At 41.6% G+C, this 24,157-nt stretch overlaps 2 protein-coding genes across 3 annotated transcripts in view; one reads left to right on the top strand and one right to left on the bottom strand.

The window, feature by feature from the left end:
* LOC134294530 (uncharacterized) overlaps window positions 1-24,157 on the top strand; it is a 74,599-nt gene that overhangs the window by 21,566 nt on the left and 28,876 nt on the right. The window lies entirely within an intron of this gene.
* The window catches only part of nmnat1 (nicotinamide nucleotide adenylyltransferase 1), a 60,234-nt gene that overhangs the window by 4,438 nt on the left and 31,639 nt on the right, over window positions 1-24,157 (bottom strand). Inside the window, exons 3-7 of the mRNA XM_062965966.1 lie at window positions 23,452-23,635; window positions 21,340-21,455; window positions 17,105-17,503; window positions 3,514-3,666; window positions 671-849 (exon numbers count right to left, since the gene is read on the bottom strand). Coding sequence (XP_062822036.1) covers window positions 671-849; window positions 3,514-3,666; window positions 17,105-17,503; window positions 21,340-21,455; window positions 23,452-23,635 — 1,031 coding nt within the window. The remainder of the gene's footprint in view (window positions 1-670; window positions 850-3,513; window positions 3,667-17,104; window positions 17,504-21,339; window positions 21,456-23,451; window positions 23,636-24,157) is intronic.

Genomic DNA, 24,157 nt, shown 5'->3' on the forward strand with positions numbered 1-24,157 from the left:
CTTTCCTTTTCACCCCCAGCCGCTTAAGCCATATATTAGTGCAAAAACAACAACAACAACAACAATGAAAGAACAATACAATATTTAAAAAATAAAAACAATTTTAACCAACATACATTTATCAGGATTTCAATGGAAAGTGTGGTCCTGCTTCTGGCCAATGAGATAGTCAAATTAATTAGGGGGGTTGTTGTTGTTGTTGTTGTTGTTGTTGTGTGCCTTCAAGTAATTTCAGACCTTGGGCGAGCCTAAGTCTAAAATTTATTTATTTATTATTTATGTATTTGCTGCATTTATTTACTACATTTATATCACACCCTTCTCACCCAAAGGGGACTCAGAGTGGCTTACAAATTATATCTACATACAATATATTATATTATTAGCATAGCACAATATTAGCATCTATATATTACTATATTGAACTATACCACTATACTGTAATATTATTAGTAATATTATACGTAATATAGAATAATTAATGTTATTTTATGGTATTATTAGTGTTATATTGTATTACATTATAATATTATTATCAATATTATATGTATATACAATATATTATATTATAAAACTGAGGGTAGGGGCCAGGTAAATGACCTCGGAGGGCCGCATCCGGCCCCCGGGCCTTAGTTTGGGGACCCCTGATCTAGATCCTCGAGGTTCTCACCTTGCATTTCCGGTTGTCCAAACCTTTATTGTCTTCCTCAAACTCCTCTCCGATTCGGAACTCGACGAAATAGTTCCGGAAGGTGCTCGTGGTGGTGATGGTGAAGGCATCTCCCTCCTGCTTGATGACCTTCTGGGGCTTCAGCATTTTGGCGATTTTGCGTGTGGCAAAGTCAATGCCTTGGAGGTGAGAGAAGCAAAGGCATCCAGATCATTCATCCCTTTTTCTAGACACATGGGCTTAGTTTGCATATACAGAAAACAGAAGAACGGCCTGGCTCGGGGGAACGTGCTTGCTCCATCATTGTTCAATATCTACACAAATGACCAGCCACTGCCAGAAGGGATGGAGAATTTTATCTATGCTGATGATTGTGCCATCACTGCTCAAGCAGAGAGCTTTGAAAGGATTGAACAGAAGCTTTAGGTGCTCTTACTGCCTATTACAGGGAAAACCAGCTGATTCCTAATCCATCTAAAATACAGACATGTGCTTTTCACCTTAAGAACCATCTCGAGCTCCGAGGATAATTTATAGTCATGATTTCACTACATTGTACACAACTTAACAGAAGCTTTAGGTGCTCTTACTGTCTCTTATAGAGAAAACCAGCTCATTCCAAATCCATCTTGTAATGAAGTATAAATTTTGGTTTACAGATGTTATGTTTAATTGTGTGTTTATGTTTGGAATGGGTAAGTATTAGAGTTACCAGTGCGTGGGAGATGATAGCAAGCTTAGCATTCTGAGGCAGGTTGCCATAGAAACGTAGCTGCTTCTGTAGAAATGTAACTATTTTGAAGCTAGCAAGAAAGGGGCGGAGCTAGCTGGATGAAAAAGGAGGGAATGTTTTGAAGAGAGTTCAGTCTGTGATCGGGAGAGTCACAGGGAATAGACTGGTTCCAGGTTTAGGGAAACCAGGGGAGTTCAAATCTCAGTCTGTGCTCTGATGAGGCACAGGGAAGATTGATTCTAGGTTGATGGGATCAAGGAGACTCAATTGTTCAATTTGAGTCGGTTTTAAATAAGTTTGGTGACTTATTTAATGTAGTCTGTGTCCTGGAATGGCACATAGAATCTGTGATAGGATATCACATGGGTGACTGTAGTTTGGTCACTTTTTGGTGAATTTTGACACACCAAGCGCAAAAGGTTGCCCATTATTCCTCTAGGACACCATCTAACATTGTGTTCTTGGCCCGTCTTGTCTTCTTTGGATATTGGATGGCCGTCTGTTGGGAGGGCTTTGATGGTGGACTGGATGCCCTTTGGGGCTCCCTTCCAACTCTGAGACTGCTCAACAATTCACCATGACTCTCAACAATACTCGACCAATGATAGGCAACCTTTTGCGCTTGGTGTGTCAAAATTCAGCAAAAAACCTAGCATGACTTGGGTGGTGCGTCACTTCGAGAAAAAAACCATAATTTCGCAATATGTATAGTTTAAATAACAAAAATATATAATTGTAATATATAACTGTATTCAATAAATCAAAAACTATTTACTACCATTATTTCCATGTACAACAATCTATGGTACCTCTTGCAGTTTCCACACTGATTTCTCTCTATTCCAGTTTCAATGTAGTCATGATAATATAATAGTAATAATATGATAATATACTACAATAATAATAGAATAATAGAAATTATATATATATATATATATATATATATATATATATATAAATAAGCTCTTCGGCTTAGAAATGGAGATGAGCTCCAACCCCCAGAGCAGGGGTCCTCAAACATTTAAAGCAGAGGGCCAGTCCACAATCCTTCAGACTGTGGAGGGGCCGAATTATCATTTGAAGAAAAAAACAAACAAACAAATTCCTATGCACACTGCACGTCTTATTTGTATTGCAAAACAACAACAATAATAATGAAAGACCAATACAATATTTAAAAATGAAAATAATTTTAACCAACATAAACTTATCAGGATTTCAATAGGAAGTGTGGGCCTGCTACTGGCCAATGAGATAATCAGGTTAATTAGGATTGTTGTTGTTGTGTGCCTTTAAGTCATTGCAGACTCTGGGTGAGCCTAAGTCTAAAACTATTTATTTATTCATTTACTACATTTATTTACTACATTTATATCCTGTCCTTCTCACCCTGAAGAGGACTCAGAGCAGCTGTATGTACATACAATATATTATTAGCATAGCACAATATAGTAGAGTCTCACTTATCCAAGTCTCGCTTATCCAAGCTTCTGGATTATCCAAGCCATTTTTGTAGTCAATGTTTTCAATACATCGTGATATTTTGGTGCTAAATTCGTAAATACAGTAATTACTACATAGCATTACTGTGTAAGGAACTACGTTTTCTGTCAAATTTGTTGTATAAAGTGATGTTTTGGTGCTTAATTTGTAAAATCATAACCTAATTTGATGTTTAATAGGCTTTTCCTTAATGCCTCCTTATTATCCAAGATATTCGCTTATTCAACATTCTGCTGGCCCGCTTCCGGCGGGAAGGTAACGGCACTCTACGTAGTCATGACAATGGTCACATGACCTTGGAGGTGTCTATGGGCAATGCTGGCTCTTTGGCTTAGAAATGGAGATGAGCACCAACCCCCAGAGTGTGAGTAGATCAATAGGTACCACTCCGGCTGGAAGGTAACGGCACTCTACGTAGTCATGACAATGGTCACATGACCTTGGAGGTGTCTATGGATAATGCCGGCTCTTTGGCTTAGAAATGGAGATGAGCACCAACCCGCAGGGGAAAAACTTTACCTTTTTAATAAACTTAACAGCAGAGATACTCTTGAGCAACTAGAAGGACCTACGTCTTTTCGAAACTAACAATACTGGATTTACTCACCTAAGGCTAGCATGTAACCTTCAAAGTTGTCGCTGCTGACAAGGTTCCAGGTGCCATTGTAATCTGCAGGCATGGCGAGGCGGGAAGAGGTCAAGACCACGAGAAAATCCAAAACGGCCAATTTGCGGACACTTCCTTGCTCTTCTGGCTCTACTTATAAGGGGAACAGGGAGGGCCTGGGCTGGGAGGGAGGGAGGGGAACGGGTTGCAAATGGGGCCGGATCGGAGGCAGCTGGGCCGGAGGAGGACAAAGTTCATCCCGGCTGAAATCCCTCTTCTGTCGAACTAAAGTGAGTGGACCATGAGTCACACCACAATCGAGAAGGAGGGAAAAGGCAGATTGGTCTCACTGGTTAAAGCAGATTTCCACTTAAAGCATCCCCACTGGGTTAGACCAAAAGCCTGTCTCTTGGTCTAGAGCAGGGGTCCCCAAACTAAGGCCTGTGGAGTGGTTGGATTGTGTCCTGCATGATATAAGGAAGTTGAACTGGATGATCCTTAGGGGTATCTGCTAACTTTAGGATTGTATTATTATTATTATTATTATTATTATTATTATTATTATTATTGAGAGGCTGGCTGGCCATCTGTTGGGAGTGTTTGAATTGTATTGTCCAATTACAGAGTTGGGTTGGACTGGATGGCCTTTAGGGGTCTCTCCTAACTGTCTGATTCTATGATTCGATTTGTATTATTACTGTGCAGATATTGGATGGCCATCTGTCAGGAGTGGTTGGATTGTGTCCTGCATGATATAAGGAAGTTGAACTGGATGATCCTTAGGGGTATCTGCTAACTTTAGGATTGTATTATTATTATTATTATTATTATTATTATTATTATTATTATTATTATTATTATTGAGAGGCTGGCTGGCCATCTGTTGGGAGTGTTTGAATTGTATTGTCCAATTACAGAGTTGGGTTGGACTGGATGGACTTTAGGGGTCTCTCCTAACTGTCTGATTCTATGATTCGATTTGTATTGTTACTGTGCAGATATTGGATGGCCATCTGTCAGGAGTGGTTGGATTGTGTCCTGCATGATATAAGGAAGTTGAACTGGATGATCCTTAGGGGTATCTGCTAACTTTAGGATTGTATTATTATTATTATTATTATTATTATTATTATTGAGAGGCCGGCTGGCCATCTGTTGGGAGTGTTTGAATTGTATTGTCCAATTACAGAGTTGGGTTGGACTGGATGGCCTTTAGGGGTCTCTCCTAACTGTCTGATTCTGTGATTCGATTTGTATTATTACTGTGCAGATATTGGATGGCCATCTGTCAGGAGTGGTTGGATTGTGTCCTGCATGATATAAGGAAGTTGAACTGGATGATCCTTAGGGGTATCTGCTAACTTTAGGATTGTATTATTATTATTATTATTATTATTATTATTATTATTATTATTATTATTATTGAGAGGCTGGCTGGCCATCTGTTGGGAGTGTTTGAATTGTATTGTCCAATTACAGAGTTGGGTTGGACTGGATGGACTTTAGGGGTCTCTCCTAACTGTCTGATTCTATGATTCGATTTGTATTGTTACTGTGCAGATATTGGATGGCCATCTGTCAGGAGTGGTTGGATTGTGTCCTGCATGATATAAGGAAGTTGAACTGGATGATCCTTAGGGGTATCTGCTAACTTTAGGATTGTATTATTATTATTATTATTATTATTATTATTATTATTATTATTGAGAGGCTGGCTGGCCATCTGTTGGGAGTGTTTGAATTGTATTGTCCAATTACAGAGTTGGGTTGGACTGGATGGACTTTAGGGGTCTCTCCTAACTGTCTGATTCTATGATTCGATTTGTATTATTACTGTGCAGATATTGGATGGCCATCTGTCAGGAGTGGTTGGATTGTGTCCTGCATGATATAAGGAAGTTGAACTGGATGATCCTTAGGGGTATCTGCTAACTTTAGGATTGTATTATTATTATTATTATTATTATTATTATTATTATTATTATTGAGAGGCTGGCTGGCCATCTGTTGGGAGTGTTTGAATTGTATTGTCCAATTACAGAGTTGGGTTGGACTGGATGGACTTTAGGGGTCTCTCCTAACTGTCTGATTCTATGATTCGATTTGTATTGTTACTGTGCAGATATTGGATGGCCATCTGTCAGGAGTGGTTGGATTGTGTCCTGCATGATATAAGGAAGTTGAACTGGATGATCCTTAGGGGTATCTGCTAACTTTAGGATTGTATTATTATTATTATTATTATTATTATTATTATTATTATTATTATTGAGAGGCTGGCTGGCCATCTGTTGGGAGTGTTTGAATTGTATTGTCCAATTACAGAGTTGGGTTGGACTGGATGGCCTTTAGGGGTCTCTCCTAACTGTCTGATTCTATGATTCGATTTGTATTATTACTGTGCAGATATTGGATGGCCATCTGTCAGGAGTGGTTGGATTGTGTCCTGCATGATATAAGGAAGTTGAACTGGATGATCCTTAGGGGTATCTGCTAACTTTAGGATTGTATTATTATTATTATTATTATTATTATTATTATTATTATTATTATTATTGAGAGGCTGGCTGGCCATCTGTTGGGAGTGTTTGAATTGTATTGTCCAATTACAGAGTTGGGTTGGACTGGATGGACTTTAGGGGTCTCTCCTAACTGTCTGATTCTATGATTCGATTTGTATTGTTACTGTGCAGATATTGGATGGCCATCTGTCAGGAGTGGTTGGATTGTGTCCTGCATGATATAAGGAAGTTGAACTGGATGATCCTTAGGGGTATCTGCTAACTTTAGGATTGTATTATTATTATTATTATTATTATTATTATTATTATTATTATTATTGAGAGGCCGGCTGGCCATCTGTTGGGAGTGTTTGAATTGTATTGTCCAATTACAGAGTTGGGTTGGACTGGATGGCCTTTAGGGGTCTCTCCTAACTGTCTGATTCTGTGATTCGATTTGTATTATTACTGTGCAGATATTGGATGGCCATCTGTCAGGAGTGGTTGGATTGTGTCCTGCATGATATAAGGAAGTTGAACTGGATGATCCTTAGGGGTATCTGCTAACTTTAGGATTGTATTATTATTATTATTATTATTATTATTATTATTATTATTATTATTATTATTATTATTATTATTATTGAGAGGCTGGCTGGCCATCTGTTGGGAGTGTTTGAATTGTATTGTCCAATTACAGAGTTGGGTTGGACTGGATGGCCTTTAGGGGTCTCTCCTAACTGTCTGATTCTGTGATTCGATTTGTATTGTTACTGTGCAGATATTGGATGGCCATCTGTCAGGAGTGGTTGGATTGTGTCCTGCATGATATAAGGAAGTTGAACTGGATGATCCTTAGGGGTATCTGCTAACTTTAGGATTGTATTATTATTATTATTATTATTATTATTATTATTATTATTGAGAGGCTGGCTGGCCATCTGTTGGGAGTGTTTGAATTGTATTGTCCAATTACAGAGTTGGGTTGGACTGGATGGCCTTTAGGGGTCTCTCCTAACTGTCTGATTCTATGATTCGATTTGTATTATTACTGTGCAGATATTGGATGGCCATCTGTCAGGAGTGGTTGGATTGTGTCCTGCATGATATAAGGATGTTGAACTGGATGATCCTTAGGGGTATCTGCTAACTTTAGGATTGTATTATTATTATTATTATTATTATTATTATTATTATTATTGAGAGGCCGGCTGGCCATCTGTTGGGAGTGTTTGAATTGTATTGTCCAATTACAGAGTTGGGTTGGACTGGATGGCCTTTAGGGGTCTCTCCTAACTGTCTGATTCTGTGATTCGATTTGTATTATTACTGTGCAGATATTGGATGGCCATCTGTCAGGAGTGGTTGGATTGTGTCCTGCATGATATAAGGAAGTTGAACTGGATGATCCTTAGGGGTATCTGCTAACTTTAGGATTGTATTATTATTATTATTATTATTATTATTATTATTATTATTATTATTATTATTATTATTATTATTATTATTATTATTGAGAGGCTGGCTGGCCATCTGTTGGGAGTGTTTGAATTGTATTGTCCAATTACAGAGTTGGGTTGGACTGGATGGCCTTTAGGGGTCTCTCCTAACTGTCTGATTCTGTGATTCGATTTGTATTGTTACTGTGCAGATATTGGATGGCCATCTGTCAGGAGTGGTTGGATTGTGTCCTGCATGATATAAGGAAGTTGAACTGGATGATCCTTAGGGGTATCTGCTCACCTTAGGATTGTATTACTATTATGTGACCCACAACCATACATTTATTTTCATTGCTACTTCATAACCCATTTTGTTACTGTTATGAATCGTAATGTAAATATCTGAATATGCAGAATGTATTGTCACTCACTGGGCCAAATCTGGCCCAAATTTGAATACTGCTGGGCTTGTCATTTCAGAGTTGTAGTTCCTGGGATTTATAGTTCACCTACAATCAAAGAGCCCCTTGAACCCCACCAACGATAGAATTGGGCAAATTGGGCTTTTGTTGGGAGGATTTTGTTGGGAGGACCTTCTCACTAAAGGCACTAGTGGCCAGTTTCTGATCAAAGGACATTTAGCATAATGTTTTTAACTTTGTTTATGGTTTTTATGCATTGTTTATTTATTTATCTATTTACTATATGTATATCCCGCTCTTCTCACTCCAAGGGGGACTCAGAGCAGCTTACAAATCAAATGAACATCCAATATATTATTAGCATAGCACAATATAAGCATTAAATTACTATATTGTACTACATCATTATATGGCAATACTAGCTGTGCCTGGCCACGCGTTGCTGTGGCTAGGACTTTATTTTTCTTTTATTTTTATTGTATGAACGTAGAGGCGTAGATGAGAGGTTGTGCTGTCAATTTTTGAGGTTGTGGGGCATTTAGTTTAGTTGTTTTGTCTGGTGCCGTAATTCCATTACCCTATATATATATATATATAGATAGATAGATAGATAGATAGATAGATAGATAGATAGATAGATAGATATAGATATAGATATAGATATAGATTATTAGTAATATTACATTTAATATATAATATATAATTAATATTATTATATTGTATTATTAGTAGTATAATATTGTATTCCATTATAATATCATCAATATTATATGTACAGTAGAGTCTCACTTATCCAAGCTAAACGGGCCGGCAGAAGCTTGGATAAGTGAATATCTTGGATAATCAGGAGGGATTAAGGAAAAGCCTATTGAACATCAAATTAGGTTATGATTTTACAAATGAAGCACCAAAACATCAGGTTATACAACAAATTTGACAGAAAAAGCAGTTCAATACACAGTAATGTTATGTTGTAATTACTGTATTTACGAATTTAACACCAAAATATCACGATATATTGAAAACAATGACTACAAAAATGGCTTGGATAATCCAGAGGCTTGGATAAGCGAGTCTTGGATTAGTGAGACTCTACTGTATCTTATTTTTCTATATCATTTAGCGGTAGAGATTTATTTGTATTGTTCATTTTGGTTTATCAACCCTCTTCTATTTTAAATTGTCCATTTAACTTTATTGTTTTTTTAACCATTCAATGAATGGAATCCAATCTGTCTCTTTCATATTCTTCCCTTGCAATTTTGCAAGTGTTACAGTTAGTTTGTCCATATTTATAACATCTATTACTTTTCTTATCCATTCCTCTTTCTCCATGATCTAGCATATACTATTCTTACTGTGGTTTTAAAGTGTGTAAAAAGTTTATCTGTGTTTATCGTCCACTCAAAATTAATCATTCCGAGTAAAAAGTGTTCTGGTTTCAGGGGTATTTTGTATTTATTTTTTTTTGGATTAGTTCGTATATTCTTTTCCAAAATATTTTAGCTTTCTCGGAATTCCACCATAGGTGGTAGAAGGTTCCTTTGTTCTTCTCGCATTTCCAGCATGTGTCGTTTGTGTTTTTTGAAATTTTTGCTATTTTCTGAGGGGACATATACCATTGGTGCATCATTTTTAACCAATTTTCTTTTAGCTCGTATGCATATGCATAATTAATTTTCTTATTCCAAATCATCTCCCATTCTTTTAGTGCAATTGTTCTTCCAATATTTTTTGACCATTTTATCATACCGATTCTTCCTTGGTACTCTACTCTAAAAGTACTTCTTAAAACTTCATGCTTGTGTGGCATTGAGCCCAACAAGTTCCTTAGGATTGGGAGAGAAAGGGAGAATAGAAAGGCCAAATAGAGGGGTTAAGCATATGAAAAGCAGGGCCTGCCTCCTGCACCTTTAATTCCGAGGAAGAGGGAATATCATCAAATGACCTTTGCAGAAAAAGCGTCCACACCTGATTCAATTCCCTCTTCAAGGAACAGGAACATTGCCCTCTTTTTCCCACTCTCAGTAGAGACGGATCGGATGAAACTCGAAATGAAGCAAGGCCACGGTGTTAACTTTGAACCAGATTTATATTTAAATCTCACGCTGACCCTGCCAAATCTCAAAGAATAAAAGGAAGTTCCCCTGGTGAATCAGGCCTCTTCCTGATGGAGCAATCTCGGCTGAACCACAAGGGAGACCTCGAACTCTGGCCACAGTTCTCGCTCTCCAACGCAGGATTGCAATACCAGATGCCAGGCCTGCTTTCCTGTCTTGGAAGGTTCACCGATCTCCAGCGCTTGCTGTAGGAGTTTAAAGCTCCCACTCAAAGAAAATATGCTTGCCAGATGTGGGCAAAATGTCAGGAGAGAATGCTTCTGGAACATGGCCATACAGCCCGAAAAACTCACAGTGATTGCGGCTGTGAAAGCCTTCAACAATACGTTAAAATATAATAATAATAATAATAATAATAATAATAATAATAATAATAATAATAATAACTGAACTGTTTGTTGGAAATGAAAGCTATGGACTTCTCAACATCAGGAGAGGAATTTTCCAGGGAGACTCATTGTCCCCTCTGCTTTTCATTATTGCCATGATCTGTCAACAATCTTACAAAAAAACAAATCTCGGCTATCAAACATCTAAGAATTTTCACAAAATTTCGCATCTGATGTACATGGATGTCCTGAAGCTGTATGGAAAAACGGAAACTGAAATCCAGTCTCTGACCAGCACTGATATCAGCATGGAGTTTGGTTTGGATAAATGTTCGACAGTGGCATTGAAGAAGGGAAAAATCATTGAAAGTGAGGGCATAAATATGCCTAATGGCCAAACAATAAAGTGTCACCAGCCAGAGGCCTATAAATATCTGGGCATATTACAGCTGGACAACATCAAGCATGAACATGTGAAGACTGTGGTCAGCAAAGAATACACACAAAGGGTCAGAAAAATTCTCAAAAGCAAGCTCAATGGAGGCAACACCATCAAGGCCATAAACACCTGGGCCATACCTGTCATAAGATATACTGCTGGCATTATAAATTGGACACAGATGGAACTGGACAATTTGGAAAGAAAAACAAGAAAACTCATGACCATTCATCATTCACTGCACCCTCGCAGTGATGTTGACCAGCTATATCTGCCTAGAAGATCAGGGGGCAGAGGACTCTTGCAAGTAAAACAAGCAGTCAAAGAAGAAGAACATGCCCTGGCAGAAGATGTAAAGCAAAGTGAAGAACCTCCTTTGATTGAAGTCAAAAATCAGAAACTCCTCAAAGCACAGCAGACAAAGAATCAGTACAAGAAAACCACACTACAAACTAGAGCTGAGAGCTGGCACAACAAAAAATTGCATGGAAAGTTCCTTGACAAAACTGAAGGAAAAGCTGACAAGGAGAAGACCTGGCTCTTGCTCACGAATGGGACCCTGAAGAAGGAGACAGAAGGCCTGATCCTTGCAGCCCAGGAGCAAGACATCAGAACAAAGGCAATTCAGGCCAAGATCGAAAAATCAGCTGATGACCCAAAATGCAGACTGTGCAAGGAAGCTGACGAAACCATTGATCATATCCTCAGCTGCTGTAAGAAAATCGCACAGACAGACTACAAACAGAGGCACAACTATGTGGCCCAAATGATTCATTGGAACTTATGCCTCAAGTACCACCTCCCAGCAGTAAAGGACTGGTGGGATCACAAACCTGCAAAAGTATTGGAAAATGAGCACATAAAGATACTGTGGAACTGACAAAGTTCTGGAACACAACACACCAGACATCACAGTTGTGGAAAAGAAAAATGTTTGGATCATTGATGTCGCCATCCCAGGTGACAGTCGCATCGACGAAAAACAACAGGAAAAACTCAGCCGCTATCAGGACCTCAAGATTGAACTTCAAAGACTCTTGCAGAAACCAGTGCAGGTGGTCCCAGTGGTGATGGGCACACTGGGTGCCGTGCCAAAAGATCTCAGCCGGCATTTGGAAACAATAGACATTAACAAAATTACGATCTGCCAACTGCAAAAGGCCACCCGACTGGGATCTGCGCACATCATCCGAAAATACATCACACAGTCCTAGACACTTGGGAAGTGTTCGACTTGTGATTTTGTGAAACGAAATCCAGCATATCTGTCTTGTTTGTTGTGTCATACAATAAAATAATAATAATAGGTAAAGGTTTCCCCTGATGTTAAGTCCAGTCATGTCCGACTCTGAGGGTTGGTGCTCATCTCCATTTCTAAGCTGAAGAGCCAGCATTGTTCGTAGACACCTCCAAGGCCATGTGGCCATAGGCATGACTGCATGGAGCGCTGTTACCTTCCCGCCGGAGCAGTACCTATTGATCTACTCACACTCTGGGGGTTGGTGCTCATCTCCATTTCTAAGCCGAAGAGCCGGTATTGTCCGTAGACACCTCCAAGGCCATGTGGCCATAGGCATGACTGCATGGAGTGCCGTTACCTTCCTGCCAGAGCGGTACCTATTGATCTACTCACATTGGCATGTTTTCGAACTTCTAGGTTGGCAGAAGCTGGAGCTAACAGCGGCCGCTCCCGCCACTCCCGGGGTTTGAACCTGGGACCTTTCAGTCTGCAAGTTCAGCAGCTCAGTGCTTTAACACACTTCACCACCCAGGCTCCTTAATAAAAAACATTATTATTATTATTATTTTATTTTTATACCCCGCCCCATCTCCCCAAGGGGACTCGGGGCGGCTTACATGGGGCCAAGCCCAGACAAAATAAAACACAACAATAAAAAAAACCAATCAACAATCATAGAATCATAGAATAGTAGAGTTGGAAGAGACCTCATTGGCCATCCAGTCCAACCCCCTGCCAAGAAGCAGGAAATCGCATTCAGAGCACCCCCGACAGATGGCCATCTAGCCTCTGCTTAAAAGCTTCCAGTACTTAAAGTTTGTTATGCTGTGCAAGTTTGCTCTGGATGCATCATCAGTGGGGTTCTGTGTACTCCCTCACTGTAGGGTAAACTACAACTCCCACTCAAACCCCTCCAGTAGGTTGAATTAGTCATGGGGGTTCTGTGTGCCAAGTTTGGTTCAATTCCATCATTGGTGGAGGTCACAGTTTCCCTGGTTGTGGGTGAACTACAACTCCCAGAAAGGAAGGTCAGTTCCCTAACCCTAACCCAAACCCCTCCAGTAATCAAATTTTGGCATATCAGGAATTGAAGATGAACTATACATCCCAGTCCCTACAGCTCCTAGAAATTCTAGTATGTTCAGTTGCTGATCAATTCCTCTGTGTGCCTTAGAAAAGAACTAGCTGTGCCCGGCCACGCGTTGCTGTGGCGTTGTCTGGTGGTGTTGGTGAGAACTTGTTGAGGTAGTGGTGGTATTGGATGTCTGTTGTATGGTTGTCTTTATGTTTAGTATGCATTTGGTTGTTTGTGTACTGTGAAAGTGGTGAGGGTAGGGGGGGGTGTCTATGTCCCTGTGTAGTATTGTATAGTATTTATACGTTGTCCATGTGTTGTGAATGCTTGGATTGTGTCCTGCTGCATAGTAGAAAGGGTTGGGCTAGATGGCCCTTAGGGATCTCTCCAAACTCTTGTGCCTGTCCCCTGGGCTGAGTAGATTGCTAGGAGACCAAGTGGGCGGAACTTAGCCTTGTAACTGGCAGCAATTGGATAAAAAACAATTACTCCTCTCCCTCTAATTAGGACTTGATTTTTCTTTTCTTTTTGTTGTATCAACCTAGAGGCGTGGATGATGGGTTGTGTTGTCAAATTTCGAGGTTGGGGGGGCCTGTAGTTTTGTTGTTTTGTCCGCTGCCCTGATGCCATCACTCTTTTACATATATAGACTAGCTTGGGGACCCAGCGGTGCCCGAATAATTAGAGAAAGGTATTGTTTGCCTGTGTTCCAAGTTTAGTCTAGATCCAAAGTCAGCTGGGTTCAGTGGGTGAACTACAGCTGACTTTGGATCTAGACTAAACTTGGAACACAGGCAAACAATACCTTTCTCTAAGGTATTGCAAATCCCATCATCCTTGATCTGTCCTTCCCCCGACTGCACCAAAATGTGAAGTGGGTCATGGAGGATATGCGTGCCAAGTTAGGTCCTGATCTGTCATTCGTTAGAGTAACAGTGGTCTGTGCGAGATGAAGTTTTTGAAAGTACTGAAAATCCCATAATCCTTGGTCCATTCTCCCCAAAAGTGCTGCAGTGTGTAAAGTGTGACATTTGCAATATGTGTGCCAAGTTTGGTTCAGTTGTGTCATTCCTGGCAGTTACAGTGGTCCCAGGAAGTGAGTGAAGATACTGCAAATCCCATCATCCGTGGTCCATCTTCCCCCAGACAGCACCAGGCTCTAAAGGGGGTCATGGGGGTTCTGTGTGCCACGTGTGGGCCCGTTACGTGACTGGTGGGCGTCGCAGTGGTCTGTGGGAGCCGAAGCGATTGAAAGTACTGCAAATCCCATCATCCATGGTCCATCCTCCCCCAAACGGCAGCAGGCCATAAAGTGCATCATGGGGGTTAAGTGTGCCAAGTTTGGGCCATGTCCATCATTCCTGGCGGTCACAGTGGCCTGTGGAAGTGGTGGCCAATCAGAAAGCTGCCACATACCCGCATACATACATACCCACATACAAACATTGACTTTTATTATATATATAGATAGGAAAGGGTTATGGGAGAGGAAGTGGGCAGAGTCATGCAAATTCCATACCAATGGAGAGAGTGAGAAACACTGGGATGTCTGTGGTGGAGGGGGAAAAAAAGGAAATCTAGGATGAAATTGTTCCAGGATGGTGTTTGTGGAGGACATTGGCAGGGCTTTTGGACATGTTTACGGCACTCGCCATAACCTGCAATGTCATTGGAACTATAGATATTTGTGGAAGTGGGAGTTTGTGTAAGTGGACACCCTCGCCACACACACACATACATATTTTCACTTTTATTTTGTGTATAGATTTCCACACAAGGTGGCATATTGATATCTGGCTCGTGAGCAATATGTCTCCAGCATCTGAAACAAAGTGCAGGAATATCCACCCACACATGTGTAAACACAGAACCTTTGGGTTGGTTCTACTCCCATGGAATTATTCATTTAACCCTCTATTTTTTGTTTAAAGATACAGAAGAAACCAACATATATACATGCAGGTATGTCATAAAATTTCTTAAAAAATCAATTACGCCTTTGCATAAAACACGGCAACGTTGATTGTCTCAAGGATGTAGGCACCAGACACCTGATTCCGGCCAGGAAAGCCTCCGACAACACAATAACGAAATGATTTCCAAGTGTCGCAGAATCACATTATATCGCCAGGGAGGAATCAAAGGCATACAACATCCTGAATATACTTCAAGACAAAACAAAAGCCAGTAGGTCAGGGAGCTCACCTTCTGAAAGAAAGGATTGAAAAAAATATATATTACACTGTGAGTTTTCTGGGCTATCTGGCCATGTTCCCGAAGCATTCTCTCCTGACGTTTCTCCCACATCTATGGCAGGCATCCTCAGAGGTTGAGAGGTCTGTTGGAAACTAGGCAAGTGGGGTTTATATATCTGTGGAATGATGTCCAGGGTGGGAGAAAGAACTCTTATCTGCTTGAGGCAAGTGTGAATGTTGCATTGGACAAGTTTGATTAATATTGGATAGCCTTGCAGCTTCGAAGCCTGGCTGTTTCCTGCATGGGGGAGTCTTCTGTTTGGAGGTGTTAGGACAGTAAATAAAGAACAACACTCACAAAAGAGGGGAATTCCAAGCATGAAACAATCAGGGTCAGTTAACACCTCCCAACAAAAGATTCCCACAGGTAGGAAGCAGCCAAGCTTTGAAGCTGCAAGGCTATTCCAAAAAAAAAAAAACCAATGTGTTTCCTGCTTGGGTTTTAATAATGCTGTACTTACTTGGTTTTATCTTGTTTTTAATTATGTTGGTGCTAATCCGTGAAATATGTAGTATTTGAAGGGCATATCCTGACATTGATATTTGTAGCATTTTAATGTTTTAATGATTTATATAGGGTTTTAATGGCATGTTTTATATTGCAAGGCTATTCAGTGCTAATCATGGTGGCCAATGGCAACATTCACACTTGCCACCAACAGACAAGAGTTTTTTTTTCTTCTCCCGGGCGGGGAGATTCCCCCAGGCAGGAAGCAGCCAGGCTTTGAAGCTTGCAAGGCCATTCAATGCTAATCAAGACCAATGGCAACATTCTCACTTGCCTCCAAGAGGCAAGAGTTCTTTCTACCAGTCAGGAAGCAGCCAGGCTTTGAAGCTGCAAGGCCATTCGATGCTAATCAATGTGGCCAATTGCAACATTCAAGCAGAGAAGTGTTCTTTCTCCCACCCTGGACATCATTCCACAGATATATATATATATATATATATATATATATATATATATATATATATATATATATCAGTTTTGATTATCACCTAGATGTTATCCTATATTGGACCTTTAATGCCTGGTTGATTGTTTAACATTTTAACGATGTCGATTTTAACTATGACTTGTTTAAATTGTTTGATGTCTAAACTGTTATTTTATGTGATTATATTGGGCCTTATATTTTAATTATAATTTAATAAATTTAATAATAATAATTAAAATTATTATTATTATTATTTTATTATGACAATGTTGCAATTGGTCTTGATTAGCATTGAATGGCCTTGCAAGCTTCAAAGCCTGGCTGCTTCCTGCCTGGTAGAAATTATTATTATTATTATTATTATTATTTAGACACACACACACCACTTGTCTAATTTTGAACAGACCTCACAACCTCTGAGGATGCCTGCCATAGATGTGGGCGAAACGTCAGGAGAGAATGCTTCCGGAACATGGCCAGACTGCCTGGAAAACTCACAGCAACTCAGTGATTCCGGCCACGAAAGCCTTTGACGACACATTATGTGGATAATTACTTCTCAGTGAGACCACTGAATGAAACCACATCTCCAGCGTTTCAAAATATTTGGAGAGCTGCTTTCGAAGCTCAGCAATCAACACTCACGCTTATGGACAACATCTCTCAAGACAACTTTAGCACTTGGGACCATAAGACACTTAGAAGGTCTTATTTTCAGGTTTGGCTTCTCTCTGAAAGCAAGAAAAAAGGAGGTAATATGACACAGTAGAGCAGCTGCCATTCCCAGATCCAGTCTTCGGATTGGATCTAGAGAGGATCTGGGACCGTTCAATTTTTGCTGGCCTCCTTGGCGTATTTCTGCAAAGGAGCCAGGACCACCCCCATATTCTGCTCCTCGCTCTCGGCGGTATACAGGTTGTGTTGCTCGATGTAGGCCAGGACAGCGTCTGGGACCAGGTAGCGGACACTCTGGCCCCTCCTCAGCGCTCTCCGGATCTTGGTGGCCGAGATATCGTTGGTGACCCATTCCTCTACCAGGTGGATGTTCGCCTTGTGCTTCCACAGCAGGTCGGATTCGTAGATGAATTTCGCGGTGAGGCTCCCGACCCGGGAGATGCAGACCATGCCGTACTCGGCGACAATCTCCGCCATGTCTTCCGTTTTCCAGAGATTAGGGACGCGGAAGGATTCCAGGACATCGGCCCCACACAGCATCTTCAGCTGAGGGACGCCTGGGAAGCAAAGAATAAAAAACAGTGTATCTATATATATAAATGAGTGATGGCATCACGGCGACCAACAAAACAACAAAACTACAGCCCCCCCAACCTCAAAATTTGACAACACAACCCATCATCCACGCCTCTAGGTTGATACAACAAAAAGAAAAGAAAAATAAAGTCCTAATTAGAGGGAAAGTAATAATTGTTTTTATCCAATTGCTGCCAGTTTGAAGTCTAAGCTCCGCCCACTTGGTCTCCTAGCAAACCTACTCAGCCCAGGGGACAGGCACAGTTAGGCCTCACTTAGGCCTCTTCCACAGATTATCTAATTTGCACTGGATTATATGGCAATGTAGACTCAAGGCCCTTCCAAACAGCTATATAACCCATTTATAATCTTATATTATCTGCTTTGCACTGGATTATCTTGACTCCACACTACCATATAATCGACTTCAGTGTGCATTTTATACAGCTGTGTAGAAGGGGCCTCATATAATCCAGTTCTAAGAAGATAATATAAGATTATCAATATATAGTAGAGTCTCACTTGTTATACAACAAATTTGACAGAAAAAGTAGTTCCATGCACAGTAATACTATGCAGTAATTACTGTATTACAAATTTACCACCAAAATATCACAATGAATTTAAAACACTGACTACAAAAACATGGACTACTAAAAGGCAGACTGCGTTGGATAATCCAGAACATTGGATAAACGAATGTTGGATAAGTGAAATTCTACTGTAATATATACCACCATACTTCGCCACAGCAACATGTGGCCGGGCACAGCTAGTGTTTTATAGAGATATTAGAATCAATTTCATCACTCCTTGGCTTTTAAAACATCCAGGCCGCACTGAAAGATACTACACCTCTCTGTTGCTCTCGGACTCCTGTTCTGCAATAACCTATAGTGTCGCCAGGTTCTGTGCGGCAGCAATTTCCATCAGAAGGACGATGACTGACCCCACAGGGCCTGTAGCCAGAGCAATCTGTTATAACTGAAAGACTGCAAATGCTCCCTCTATCCCCCTCCAGAGCCACTTAGTGGATTGATATTTACTATTAGCTGACCCTGCTAATACTCTGCTTTTAATTTGTTTTTATTATAGCATGTTTTTAACTTGTTCTTTTATCTGACTTTTATGGGAACTGCGATTCCCCTTTTCGGGCACCTGTGCCCATTTCCATATATTCTGGTCAAAGACCATAATAAATTGCTGAGTGTGAGACAGGGCTGAGCCTCTATACCTCTCCTGAGAGGCCTTTTAGGACTAAAGGGCGGGGCTAGGGGCGGGGCCTCTTCCCGAGAGTGTGAGACAGGGCTGAGCCTTTATACCTCTCCTGAGAGGCCTTTTAGGACAAAAGGGCAGGGCCTCTTTCCAAGAGCATGAGACAGGGCTGAGCCTCTATACCTCTCCTGAGAGGTCTTTTAGGACGAAAGGGCAGGGCCTCTTTCCAAGGGCGTGAGACAGGGCTGAGCCTCTATACTTCTCCTGAGAGGCCTTTTAGGACGAAAGGGCGGGGCCTCTTTCCAAGAGCGTGAGACAGGGCTGAGCCTCTATATCTCTCCTGAGAGGCCTTTTAGGACTAAAGGGCGGGGCTAGGAGTGGGGGCGGGGCCTCTTTCCAAGAGCGCGAGACAGGGCTGAGCCTCTATATCTCTCCTGAGAGGCCTTTTAGGACTAAAGGGCGGGGCTAGGAGTGGGGGCGGGGCCTCTTTCCAAGAGCGCGAGACAGGGCTGAGCCTCTATATCTCTCCTGAGAGGCCTTTTAGGACTAAAGGGCGGGGCTAGGAGTGGGGGCGGGGCCTCTTCCCAAGAGAACGAGACAGGGCTGAGCCTCTATACCTCTCCTGAGAGGCCTTTTAGGACTAAAGGGCGGGTCTAGGAGTGGGGGCGGGGCCTCTTTCCAAGAGCGCGAGACAGGGCTGAGCCTCTATATCTCTCCTGAGAGGCCTTTTAGGACTAAAGGGTGGGGCTAGGAGTGGGGGCGGGGCCTCTTCCCAAGAGCTCGAGACAGGGCTGAGCCTCTATATCTCTCCTGAGAGGCCTTTTAGGACTAAAGGGCGGGGCTAGGGGTGGGGGCGGGGCCTCCTTCCAAGAGCCCGAGACAGGGCTGAGCCTCTATGCCTCTCCTGAGAGGCCTTTTAAGACTAAAGGGCGGGGCTAGGGGTGGGGGCGGGGCCTCTTCCCAAGAGCGTGAGACAGGGTTGAGCCTCTATACCTCTCCTGAGAGGCCTTTTAGGACTAAAGGGCGGGGCTAGGGGCGGGGCCTCTTCCTGAGAGTGTGAGACAGGGCTGAGCCTTTATACCTCTCCTGAGAGGCCTTTTAGGACTAAAGGGCGGGTCTAGGAGTGGGGGCGGGGCCTCTTCCCAAGAGCTCGAGACAGGGCTGAGCCTCTATATCTCTCCTGAGAGGCCTTTTAGGACTAAAGGGCGGGGCTATACCTCCCCTGAGGCACTTGTTAGAATATGGGGGCGGGGTAGAGAGGTTCAGCCCCGTCAGGCACTTGGGAAGAGGCCCCGCCTCCTGTGTCCTGGCATGCGCTGCAGGACAGGGATAGAAGCTCAGCCCTGCCTCAGAGCTCGTAACTCCGCCCATCCCAGTCCTGGCCCCCCATTTCTGGCTGCTCACTAGCCTGCGCCACAGCCCGGGATTATTATTATATCAGAGCAGAAAATAGGCAGCTCCGGTCAGAGCGCTTACTGTACGTGGGAAAGTTGAGGAGAGAATTTGTGGGGAAAGAAACGACTTTATGGGTGTCTATTAATTGGCAAGTTGTTTACCTAAGAGTTAGTTCCGGCAACGTTAGCCTTCAAGAGAGAAGCTAGGCCTGGCTTCCCTGGTTCTTGTGTCAAGTCAAGCCTTGGTTTTGGATTTAAGTATCCTGGAAGTTTTCTATGTTATTGTTTTTATATTCTTGCTCAAGTTTTACTAAGTATACCTTTGCTTGTGGACTCACGCTTGTTACTTTGGGGCTAATCCTGGACTATATTACCTTGGGATTTGCATTAGACATTTGGATTACTGCCTATTGCTAACCCTTTTTTTGGATTATGCATCTATATATATAAAAGGGTAATGAAATTTCGGCCTAGGACAAAACAACAAAACTACACATCCCAGAAACACTAAACTTGGCAGCACAACCCCTCATCCATGCCTCTACGTTCTTACAACAAAAAGAAAAGAAAAATAAAGTCCTAATTAGAGGGAGAGGAATAATTGTTTTTATCCAATTGCTGCCAGCTAGAAGGCTAAGCTCCGCCCACTTGATCTCCTAGCAACCCATTCAGCCCAGGGGACAGGCAGAGTTAGGCCTCACTTAGGCCTCTTCCACACTGACTATAAGATACAGATTATCCGATTTTAACTGGATTATATGGCAGTGTAGACTCAAGGCCCTTCCACACAGCTATATAACCCATTTATAATGGACTTAATGTAAGGTAAAACCTTTACCCTTTATCTTAACTACCACCAATTCCTCAAGACTTTATTTCCCATATCACCATACTTCGCCACAGCAACGCGTGGCCGGGCACAGCTAGTATTTTCTATTTTTTCATATATTTTATGTTGTTTTTACAATAAACGGTTTGCTTATACTTTGGACTCTTGTGTGGTGCTGTGGTCATAGGGGTTTCCAGGTGTGGGGTGCAAGAGAGAGGAACAATTAGGAAAAACAAAACCAGAACTGTCTTTCCTTGACATCCAAATGGCTGGGATTAAGCACTCAAGCAACTCTATATTCATGTCAAGAGCTGAGGGATATGCTAGCAGACCTCCACGATCTCTCCTGCGATTCGGTCATGTTGATGTGAAATCCAACCTTTCGTTTGTGTCTGATTTCTCTGTTGGCCGCTTGCCTCCCGCTTCCTTTTCCGTCCCGCTTTGCTCAGAGGAACGATGTTGTCAAAACCCTTTGTGAGACACGAATGGTGATGCCTATGACATAGAGAGAGTTTGAAATGACAAAACGCAAAGGAAGTGTTTACGATCAAGACTGTTTATTTTTTAATACGATCCATGTTTAATTCCTTTTTATTCATATTGCATTGGTTTTCTTGTGAACCACTTTGAGTCACTTTAGTAGAGAGGTAAGAGTGGGATACTATTAATATTACTAATTCTATCTATACACATACCGTATATACTCGAGTATAATTAAGGGCCGGGCTGTAGCGCAGCTGGCTAGTAACCAGCTGCAATAAATCACTACTGACCGAGAGGTCATGAGTTTGAAGCCAGGGTCGGGTTAAGCCCCGACCATTAAATAGCCCGGCTTGCTGTTGACCTATGCAGCCCCGAAAGACAGTTGCATCTGTCAATTAGGGAAATTTAGGTACGCTTTATGCGGGAGGCTAATTTAACTAATTTACAACATCATAAAATTGCCAGCAAAACACAAGGAATGTAATGAGGAAGTACAGCTACTACTGGACAGTGAAGCAACAGCTCCCCTGTGGCTGGAATCGTGAAGCTGGAAAAAAATGTTAAATGCCTCTGTGTCTGTCTATATATGTTGTTTGTCTGTTGGCATTGAATGTTTGCCATATGTGTGTTCATTGTAATCCGCCCTGAGCCCCCTTCGGGGTGAGAAGGGCGGAATATAAATACTGTAAATAAATAAATAAATAAATATAAGCCGACCCGAATATATGCCGAGGCACCTAATTTTACCACAAAAAAACTGGGATAACTTATTGACTTCAGTATAAGCCGAGGGTGGGAAATGCAGCAGCTACTGGTAAATTTCAAAATAAAAATAGATACCAATAAAATTACATTAACTGAGGCATAAGTGGGGTAAATGTTTTTTGAATATTTACCGTATTTCAAAGTAAAACAGTAAGCTAACTCTGTAAGTGCATAAATAGGGTCAACAAAAACAATATGGTATCAACAATCTATATATATAAAAGGGTAATGACATTTCGGCCGAGGACAAAACAACAAAACGACACATCCCAGAAACACTAAACTTGGCAGCACAACCCCTCATCCATGCCTCGATGTTCCTACAACAAAAAGAAAAGAAATATAAAGTCCTAATTAGAGGGAGAGGAATAATTGTTTTTATCCAATTGCTGCCAGTTAGAAGGCTAAGCTCTGTCAGGGGAAAACCTTTACCCTTTACCTTAACTACCACCAATTTTCGCCTGACATTAAGTCCAGTCATGTCTGACTCTGGGGGTTGGTGCTCATCTCCATTTCTAAGCCGAAGAGCCAGCGTTGTCCATAGACACCTCCAAGGTCATGTGGCCACTGGCATGACTGCATGGAGTGCCGTTACCTTCCTGCCGGAGCGGTACCTATTGATCTACTCATATTGGCATGTTTTCGAACTGCTAGGTTGGCAGGAGCTGGGGCTAACAGCTGGCGCTCACTCTTCTCCCAGGATTTGAACCTGGGACCTTTTGGTCCGCAAGTTCAGCAGCTCAGTGCTTTAACACACTGTGCCATCAGGGGCCCCTTTTACACTGCCATATTATTCCAGTTCAAATCAGATAATCTGTATTTTATAGGCAGTGTGGAAGAGGCCTAAGTGAGGCTTAACTCTGCCTGTCCCCTGGGCTGAGTGGGTTGCTAAGAGACCAAGTGGGTGGAGCTTAACCTTCTAACTGGCAGCAACTGAATAAAAACAATTATTCATCTCCCTGTAATTAGGACTTTATTTTTCTTTTCTTTTTGTTGTATGAACGTAGAGGCATGGATGAGGGGTTGTGCTGCCAAGTTTAGTGTTTCTGGGATGTGTAGTTTTGTTGTTTTGTCCTAGGCCAAAATTTCATTACCCTTTTATATATATAGATTGGAAATAAATGCCATGGATGCAGTGGTGGAAAGGCCTGCAGCCTAAGTCTATACTGCAATTGAGATTTAACTGAGGATCTGAACAAGAGGCACAGTACAGCTAATGCCGCACTCTGAAAAAGGACTTTACCGGAGGACTTTGACGGTCTCCTGCCATTCCTTCTGGTTGCTCTCCCAGTCGTCCACTTCCACCCAGTCGGAGCTCTCGGTTGCCAGTTTTGCCATGGCCACGCGGTGCTTAGCGCCGATCAGGCCTTTCTTCTTATATCCGTCTCCCACAGGTGAAATGATGCCTTTCACCACTTTGTACTTCCCTGTAGGCATGCGATAAAATAGAAAAAATAGTTAGAGCTCGGTTCAGTTCTCCTGCCTACAAACTGAATCCATCTCAAAGCCTGGGAGACCTTTAGATCTCTGTGTTATGAATTTATTGTTTTGCATACATCTTAATTCACACCGTCAATTTCATATCAATAACCACCATTACGGTGCGACTTCTGTGCTATGTTACGACATATTGCAGCCTTAGTTTTACGGGTCCCGAATCCAAACTTCATAAAGCTATGCAGAGTGCTGAATCCACTTTGAAAACCAAGTTAAAGCCCTTGTTTTCAAAACTGGCATGGAAATAATAATAAAAAAATAATAATATAATAATAATAATAATAATATAATAATAATAATAATAATAATAATAATAATAATAATATAATATAATATTGACCGGCTATATCTGCCTAGAAGATCAGGTGGCAGACGACTCTTACAAGTAAAACAAGCAGTCAAAGAAGAAGAACATGCCCTGGCAGAATATGTCAAGCAAAGTGAAGAACCTG

Source organism: Anolis carolinensis, unplaced genomic scaffold (genome assembly GCF_035594765.1).
Source record: "Anolis carolinensis isolate JA03-04 unplaced genomic scaffold, rAnoCar3.1.pri scaffold_15, whole genome shotgun sequence".
Classification (NCBI taxonomy): Eukaryota; Metazoa; Chordata; class Lepidosauria; order Squamata; family Dactyloidae; genus Anolis; species Anolis carolinensis.